The sequence below is a fragment of the Pyxicephalus adspersus genome, chromosome Z (genome assembly GCF_032062135.1).
Source record: "Pyxicephalus adspersus chromosome Z, UCB_Pads_2.0, whole genome shotgun sequence".
Taxonomy (NCBI): Eukaryota; Metazoa; Chordata; class Amphibia; order Anura; family Pyxicephalidae; genus Pyxicephalus; species Pyxicephalus adspersus.
Genome location: NC_092871.1, coordinates 28,425,178 through 28,435,060, shown reverse-complemented (window position 1 = coordinate 28,435,060; position 9,883 = coordinate 28,425,178). Strand labels below are relative to the sequence as shown.

Sequence of the window (9,883 nt, the reverse complement as noted above, 5' to 3'; positions counted from 1 at the left end):
TAAATGTCCAAGTTTTCCATTAATGTTTTTTTTCTTCTCCGATGGCACAAACAAATTCCAAGATGACAATTCCAAGTTTTATTATCCTTAAATTGTGCTTCAAGTGCAAGAAACATAATTTTCACATAAGGATTGTCGATCAGAGTTCAGACCTTAATCCCATTGAAAATCTTTGGGATGTGCTGGAGCAGACTTTACACAGTTGTCCAAATCTTCATCATCAATACAAGATCTTGGCAAAAAAATGTTTCCATGGACAGAATTAAATATTGTGACATCGCAAAAAAAACTATTACCTTGTATTTATATAGTGCTAACATATTACAGAGCGCTGTACAAAGTCCAATAATACCGTGGCAAATGTGCCATAATCAAGGCTAAAGGCTGCTCAACACAATATTAGTGTGTTAATGTATGACATCATGTTCTGCATATCTCCATTTACTTATGCAAATCTATCATCCCATTGATGTAATGTTTATGACTTTTTATTGCTTTGGACTGCCTGTAAACCATGATGTACCCATATTCTATGTTGTTCTCTGTAACAATACCACTTTGTACACAGAGTACAGTCAGCACAGTCTTAGCAGTCACACTCCCCAGATATGATCTTATAGGAGGGATCATACAGTACATAATTGGGTTTCATGTTATTTTACTAGAATTCTTCTGACTCTATATAACACTCTGTTATTAGTGTTTGATGTGGTTTTTATGATGATGCATTTCCTTTTTTTCTGCTGATATTTGAGATGGTTAGTGTGATGGATTGCTCAGAGCCCTGTCCTCTGTACACTGTGCTGGCTATGGCAGTGACAGGTCGCAGCTGATTGGCTGAGGAGGAGTGGAAGTTCCAGCTGTGTCTGTGCAGGGAGGGAGCTGCTGCACGGATCTCATGGACTTGGATGGCCAGGAAATGCTTATGCTGGCACCGGAGTGCCCATCGCCCGGGTATTAGCTGCAGGCATCGGCAGATCTGTGAATTTTCCTGCGGTGGGAGGATATTTGTATTTGGAGCAATGCTAAATCTGCAGTCTCACTGCACCCCGGCAGGATCCTCCATACAGCCCAATTTCTGATGGGACAGGTTCTACAAGTGGACTAGATCATTAGAATTCTGACTTATTCTATTGCCCCCTATGACCGATTGCTGGCATCCATGGGGGCAGCACAGCACTGAACCTGCCCCACTTACTGCCTCCACAAGGTATGGCATCTCTGAGGATCACAGCCATGGAAATGGAGAAATATTACAGCCTCCAGCAAGCTGCTTCTCGCCTGGACTCCCTGCTAGAAAGTAAGTTCCAGGTCTATGGTTGCTGCTCTGGGTTCTGCGGCTTGGTCCTTGGCACTCTGATGGTGGATGTGTAGTCACTGCAGTGCTGACCATGGCCTTGGTTTATCCTGACCAGGGTATAAGTTCTGCTGTCCCAATATATATTTCCCAGGACCTCCTAGAAGGATCATCCTGGTGCCCAACCTGAAGCTTAGGGGGTGCAAGTGGTTTAGGGTGCATATCTGAAATCTCAGGCTGGGTATAGTAATTTATTTATCTTTATCTGACTTCTGATGTGACTACTGGCTTTTATAGAAGCAGTGATGTCTTGTGATCTAATAAGTCTCATGAAAATTGTTTACTATCACCAAAATGTTCACAGGTTCTTACCATCCATAGTAGTTTTTATGCAGTCTCTAACTTTCTCTTGTTGCATCCCTAAAGTTTTTTTTTTTTTGCTAAATGTCTACAGTCTCTATCTAGCTTTTGTTGTATGTCTAAAGTCTCTTACTATTTGTCCAGGTCTACAATATCTAGCTCTTGATGTATGATTGCAGTCTCTGACCACCTCTTGTATATCTGCAGTTTCTAACAGTTTCTTGTTGCATGTTTGCAGGTTCAGATCATATCTTGTGGCATATCTGTATTCTCTATCAATTGTTATATGTTTCTTATTAATTATTTGTTTTATGTCTGCAGTCTCTGACCATCTGTTGTAATTCTGCAAGTCTCTAATCATCTCTAGTTGGATGGCTGAAGTCACTGACAGTCCCCATTCAGGTCTGTGGTAGTTACTATGCAGGCAGTGAGGGCTAGAGAAGATATTGTCACCAAGGATTCACTGGAGTAAGCAACATCTGAGTCCGCAGCCCTCTGTTTCTGAACCCAATGTAAACTAAACACCCCATGAGGGAGAAGTGACCTGGTCTTTAATGGAAATAAGGCATTAAATAAACCCCTTTAGAAGTCCAAACACTTTCCTGCTCTATCCAACCTGACAAGATGAAGTTTTGTGTTTAGTTAATGGATTATAATTAAGGGTTAGGTTTAGTTTTTCTAATATGTTTAAAAGTTGGATTAAGATGAGGGATAGTTTAAAGGTAAGGGTATTTTCTGGATTGATGGCTGGTTGTTGGGGTCTGTTGACAAAAGTTCCTGTTTCCTTAAATCACCAAATGCCTGATAGGATCAGTAAATATTGGACAGTGTCAGTACCAGTAAATTGGATATTTCTACAATGAATTAAATAGTAGATAACTGATTTTATATCTTATTGTGAAATCTTGGCTCCTGGGTGAAGTTCATGACCATTAATAAATATGGCTATATAAAACTCATCTATTAATATAACAAGAGCAGCATGTTCTTTAGTTTTGCCAGGGCTGAGCACACCTAAGCAATTTTGGCAGCAGAAATTTTCATGCAGAGCCCATAGAATGCACTAGAAGCCTTTTTTCAGAGGTGTAGTAAAAAGAATGTACAGGTTCTCTTCATTGTGCCAACACTGCAGGAGAACTTTAATAAAGGAAACATGGAGGAAATCATTCCTGATCTTTCTTTTATTGGATGTTTGTTTTCTGGGAGTCGTACTTATCAATTGGCTTTAGTAGTTTTACCTGTACAGGTAGTCACCGGGTTACATACCAGATAGGGATTGTAGGTTTGTTCTTAGGTTGAACTTGTATGTAAGTCGGAACAAGTACATTATTTTAATAAATGCAATTAGGAAAGATGTTTGCCTCAACATATTATTAGGCAGTGTGGTGTCAGTTACTTCCTAAATCTTCACTCTGAGTTAATCACAAACAAAACAAAAAAAAAAATAATATTATAATAATATTCGTTATTTTCTGGAGCAAGCTTAGCTTTGATATGCAAAAAGAAACAACTGCAGAGTTTGTCTTGGTCATTAAAGAGTTACATGATGTTGAAGAAAAGCTCAGCCCTTAAGATCACCCACAACATCAGCTGAGTTTAGCAAAACATTTCTTCTGCAAGTCATTCAAACCGCCCCCTCCCTCCCAACCTCTGTCCTGCAAAGGAGAAAGCAGGGAAGCCTTGTTCGTATCTAGGAGTCGTCCGTATGTTGGATGTCCTTAACCCGGGGACCACCTGTATATGAAACAAGTATGTAGATCATGAATTCTCTGGGTCAAATACATTGGATCAACTTGATGTCTAGGCAAGGGGGGAAAAGATAACCCAAAATATTCTAATAAGCACAAACAACTTAAAAATAAACTTGTCACTAACCTCACTAACCTGGATACGAAGGACGTAAAATAGGACTAAAAAAACACATAAAAGATTAACCGTACATCATAATACAATGCATGCTTTTTTAGCCCATGAATTATTGATCACCAGGAATGTGCTGAATGAATTTATTCATAGTCCATAGCTTTGGAGTTTTATTCATCACTTTGCGTTTATCTACTAGTAATGTGTGTTTTATGGTCTGGGGAAATATTGTTGCATTGAACAAAGTTTTGTGGTACTGACAGGACTTATTTTAATTTGTCCTTTGTGATAAAATAAAAAAATGTTTGTATTGGTAAACATCTATTGGCTAAGGTTTATGATCAGTATGAGTAAGTTGACTGCTATCCATAGTAGTCTCTGCTTGAGATTCCATGTTGCAATATATATATACAACAGTGTTTCTCAACCTTTTTAACATGGGGGAACACCTTGAAAAAACTTTCAGGTCTTCAGGGAACCTTTGCTATTACTATATCAACATTTGGTGGTCAGTAGGAAGAATGCCCCTTACATTGCTGGTCATTGGGAAGAATTGCATCCTTACAGATAGCCCAAAAGATCATTGGTATCAGTAAACTGACTTAAGTCACAAACTGCTCATTACTCAAGGAACCCCTAGCAACCTCTGGAGGAACCCTGGTTGAGGAACACCGATTATTACAGAATCAGATCTCACCTTTATTCTGGGATGCAGTCAACTAAAGCAATATGCAGATCTCAACTTTTTTTTTTTAGAAAAAGCCAAGCTTGTCCCACCCCATACCATTTCCCAAGCTTTGCTAAGTGCCATTAAGTTTGGCCATCAAATTTAAAGACCACAAGTAATGCATATTACTTTTACACAATATTGAAGACATAGGTACCCACATAATGCATTTTGTGTACTCTTCTAGATTGGTCACTAATGGACGTGTTCAATGGCTTTATGTTATGATAAAACATATCGGGTACACAGGGAATACATCGATTTGAATGAGTATAAGCAAATAAGTATGGGCAAATAATACTTATTGCCAGTAATTAAATATTGCAAAATATATGCATCTTTCTTGGCTCCCTGTTATCCACATCAGGATATAGACACCGTCATTTGTCATAGAGACCCCATTCAGTTATGGGTAAGTAGTATAAACACAGAATTGACTATTTATTATGTAAAGAGAGTTTTTTTTTTTTTGTTTTGGATTTTTGTGCTTCTCCCCCAGTACCAATGTTATCTTTGACTAATGGATTTTCTTTTGCTTACACAAAATACCCTATCAATAGTAATCCTTTAGAGTGATTGCTGTCTGAGCTGTGCTATAACTTGACTTGCCATTTATTATCAATGACCACATTCTTAGGCCAGACAGATGTATTTTCTATTAGAGGGGATTCTTGGACATTCATAAAACTAAATAAGTACTCCTGATTTATGATTCGATTGCATTGCACATTGGTAAGGGCTGATCAACAAGATGTTTATAATGAAAATTGTCATGTTAAAAGCAAATTATTGTTTGATTTACCAGATTTATCAATATTTGGGCTCAAGCAGGAGGATCATTGCAAAGAGAACAATTTGTGTGTAACTCAGATAACCCAACCTTTGAATCTGCCAGCCCTATGTGACACTTCTCAGGCTTAATGACAGGGCACCTTTAGTTTCCTATAGCTTGGCCTAATGTGGTGAACAGAGCATAGCACAGGGAAAGAAGTTGGATTTTTCCTAAACTGTAAAAATACCAAGATTGGAAAAAAAATTAAAAATGTAATGGCTATATTAGAAGCTATTTTATTTGGAGTCTCCTACAGACGTTGGATAAAAGTCAAATGTTGAACTTTTTTCAACATTTGACAGCCAAATGTATGATTTTGTGGTAACATACAAGTGATCACTCACAGAACTGACAGCAAATCATGTTATGTTTATCTCATGTTCATGACTGCATTCTTACGTCTGATGAACATGCAAACTGTTTGTAGATGAATGACATCTATACACATACCAAAGCATTATAGAGAATCACTCAAACAAATCCAGCAGGATGGATCACCTATTGTCACTGAGGATAATCCTGAATCCTCATCCTTAGCCATTGTTGGATACTTTTGGAATGAATAATTATCTAACAATGTGTAGGACATCATTAAATGAGATTTATCTGGTATGTGTACAGGGCTTAACCCAGTACAAAGTTCAGACTTGACCAGGGCAGAGGAACATGTGTCTACCAAACAAAACAAAAAAAAAGATAATATGCAGAAACTTGTAGGCGAGCCCATGAAAGTCATTCCTTTTCAGATATCTGGTGCCATGTTCAGATAATATGTCCCAAAGTAACAGGTGCAAGGTAAATCACTGAAATGCAGGAAAACATCTTTATTGTATCACAGCAAGCAGGAATATTTGTAAAAGCAGATATTCTTTCTTTGATAAAAAGAAAAGATAAAGCTGTCCTTTTGCTTAAGACTCGTAAAATGATCACCCCATTGAAGCCACAGCAAAAAGAGCTTTTAGGATTTCTCACTCTTCCCACCTCTAATATAAAGTATGGTATTACTATGTGTGTCCTCATTAACAAGATTAATTGAATTCTCTGTCAGTAACCACACAGGAAGGGTGGGGAAATCTCTGCAGTGGTTACAAAAAAAAATACTTGACAAAAGGTTATAACCCTTCCATGCTCTGTCCTTAAACAAAATTGTGGCTTTGTAGTTCAATTAATCTATAATTTATACCTTTAGAAATGATGCTAGGACATAAAATATCATTCTGCAGCACTCAGCCCTGCAATTTAATTCAAAGTAAAGGTCAGTGTTATACAGTATGTTAAAGTCAGACAAACTACTTCTGCAGAGAGTGGTCCTACCCTAAATATAGCCAAACAATTACAGCAGGTCCCAAACCTTTTGGAGCTAAATGCACGGACTCCGGACCGCGCGGAGAAAAACCTCCCCCAGAGTGATTTTATGATGCCAGATTCCACCTACTCTCCGGAGACCCCCCCCGCCACCCTGAGCCTGCGATCTGTACAGGAAACATGGTCCGCAGCTCTGGGTGGTGCACCCCCCGAAGTGGGGTCCCTATCCTAACCTCGCTGTGGGGTGCACCATCGGACCAGAGCTGCGACCCACCTGTAAGACCGAGGGTTGGGGACCCCTGAATTACAGCATGTATAGCAATTAATAAATCAAAAAGAACATACATGTCAATAATAAACAAAATATTACAATTTAAAGACAAGTATGTATTAGCCTAAAACAGGGGTCCTCAAACTTTTTAAACAGGGGGCCGGTTCACGGTCCCTCAAACTGTCGGGGGGCCGTACTATAGTTTGAAAAAAAACAGGAGAAGATTCTTATGCACACTGCACAAAACGTATTTATTGTATAAAAAACACGAAAGAACAATACTATATGCACAGCACACTTGCCGATCATTAAAAAAAAAAGTGGCGTTTACTTTGGCTTTAAAATTGCTTGAGATTATTCCTTTGCATGGAAAATGCACAGATAAATTTGAATTTTCACTGTGTGTATTGAAAATGCAAATTTATCTTGCATTTTTCAAGCAAATGAATAATCTCAAGCAATTCATTAATTTGCTTCTTTTTATACACCCTACCCTACACCCAACACTACCCCACACTTTTTATTAGTTAAAAAAGGGCTGCTAAAAAAACTTTGTCAGTGTCTGCTACCTGTCACTCACTGCTGCCTTCATACATGGATCACACTGCAGCACATGTGTACATGATCAATGTGCATAGTATGTTTATACTATTTACAAATGTACATTGATCATGTACACATGTGCTGCAGTGAGAACCAGTGCAGTGAGAAATGAAGGCAGCAGTGAGTCTCTGCTCATACCTTCTCTGCCTGATGGCTTCAGCACGACAGCTCCAGCGTTACCCCGGCAACAGTGGTGTCACGTGACCGGGTTACCTGGAGTGCAGATGGCAGGCAGCCAGAACTCAGGCAGGAGAAGCAGCCTCAGCAGCCGGCGGGCCGGATGGACAACTTCAGGGGGCCGGATTCATCCCGCGGGCCGTAGTTTGAGGACCCCTGGCCTAAAAGTTCATTTTTGGACTCAACATGGTCAATAGTGGGGAAGTAACTGAAAGCTTTAGGGTCAGTGGCTAGGTGATAAATGTAGAAGTAAAAATAAGTGTTAAGTTAAAGTACAACTGTATGAGAGTCTGAAGAGTTCTCCAACACAGGTAAATCCTCATTCGTGTGTCACACATTCCACCTCTCAGACACTGCAGCTCCCAGTGGGAGTGTTTTAGCAAAGCAGGAGTCAAGTTGTGATTGGCAGGCTACAAGCTGAATCAGCAGTGGCAATGCTGATGGCCACATACCCCGCATCTTTTTATTCATCCCTTTGTAGTGCAACCAGGTACAGCCTACCTGAGTGGCAGCTGTGCTGTGCTGAAGCATTATTGCCACACCATCCCAGAAATATGCATATGGTGGATTTCACTGGCTGGGTCAACAGGTATTCATGGATCTTGTGAGCCTTTGCAAGGGGACTGAAAGAGAACTCTAAATGTAAAGATAATACAATCATAATAAAGTATTACAGCGCATATTTTAATTGTATGGGTCAACATTAACTATGAGAGATAGGGTTAAAGCCCATCTCCTGGCAAAAATAAGTTAGGGTAAATGGTTAATTCCCACAGTTTAGTTAGGGTTAGAAATTCAATTTTTTCAGATCCATTCTCCCCAGCAGGGTCCTTCTGCTGACCCAAGTGGGGGGGTCCAGAGCTGCAGACCACCAGTTTTCTCGCGGACCACTGGTTGTTGACCGCTTGTTCAAGACACTGTTGAATGTTCCTGGTAGCCCAGGTCTTGTTGACAAATTCCCATCTTAGGCTATGTACACACGTGCAATAATTGTCTTTGGAAAGGATCTTTCACGTTCCTTTCCAACGACCAACGACTGCACGATGAATGTACAACCAGCACCATTCTGCTTTATGAAGAGGGGAGGAAGAGAATGACAGAGCGGCACCCCGCTGCGCTCTCTCTTCCTTCACTTCCATTAGGATCGTTTGTTGTCCATCATCTATGGATCCGTCAGGACGGTCGTTCGGATCATGAACGACGAGCGGTGTAAGATTATTGCCGATATCGGCCCTGAGCCGATTATCGGACGAGAACAATTGCACGTGTGTACCCAGCCTTAGTCTAAAGCTAGTCTCTTCCTCCCTACACTTTGAAAGTACAATTACTTTAAATGCCCAAATTTTCCCAGGGTGGCTCCTTTTCCAAAAAGTTTTGTAGTATAAATGATTCCAGTCATATATCTTAGTGAACACTGTGAAAGTCACCTGCTCCTGATTAGATAACAAAGACAAGTAAAATGAGTATCTCTCTCATCCATATTTTATTTTGTCTTTTGTGTAGTTTTAAAACTCATTACTGGTAATGGTGGTATAGTTTAAAATGAGATACAAACTATTGACAGGTACACACGGAAGACAAATATTCAATCATTGGCTTTTAAATCATTTTTGAAAGGTCTGTAGAACATCTGTCAGCCATCTTTGGACAATAGACAGCAGCTGCTTCCTTATTCTACCTAAAATGATTAAATATACCCAACAAAGGAAGCCTCATGATTGTGGGAAATGTTTCCATTGCACCATTTATACACAGTGGTCATGTAGTTTTAGATCCTGACTATCACATTTCCCCGACTCAACATGATTCAACATGAAGGTAAAAAGCTGATTTTTTGATACAAAGATATTTTTATTGGCTTTCACTTAATAGTGGAGATTTAGAATAGAAAGTCTGTCACTTTCTGGGGTTAACTCTCAAGTGTGACTTTTTTAGATTTAGATTTGGAGGAACCTTTATTAAGTTTTCCTAAAGACCTGGGTTACATTAGGAGATTTCTCAAGACAACCAAATAGGAAGTGAAGTAACCCCCTCCAACAACAACACACACAGATGTAATTGTGCTTTTGTTTTATTGTTCTCCCCATTACAGATTTGTCCTCAAAATCCACAAAACCAAAGTGATGGTAAATCAGGCTAACAGAGCCCCAGGTCGCAGTTTGCTCACCCTTCTCTATTCTATACAAAACAAAAAGATTTGTTTAATACTTTTTAATTTGTGTGTTTTGTTTCATTTTCTTGTTATAAGTTTGTTATTATGCTGCTGAAAAGTTACTGATAAAAAGTTAGTTTTTTATTCATCTAAAAACTAATTGCATGTTCAGCCTGTTATATCCATAGTACTTGTGTGTATCTGTATTATTATTTATTTAAAATGATGACATAAGGGGCTGTTCAGTAGTTTGATACATTAAGGTTGATTTACTAAGAATCTGTTTATATAGTATT

The 9,883-nt window shown here is 39.1% G+C and overlaps 1 protein-coding gene across 1 annotated transcript in view; it reads left to right on the top strand.

Annotated features, from left to right (window-relative positions):
- Positions 1 to 825: 825 nt before the first annotated feature.
- Positions 826 to 9,883, top strand: part of MCF2 (MCF.2 cell line derived transforming sequence) — a 77,037-nt gene continuing 67,979 nt past the window's right edge. The window contains 1 exon segment of the mRNA XM_072431515.1: positions 826 to 1,300. Within this exon segment, the coding sequence (XP_072287616.1) occupies positions 1,213 to 1,300 (88 nt within the window). The 5' untranslated portion in view covers positions 826 to 1,212.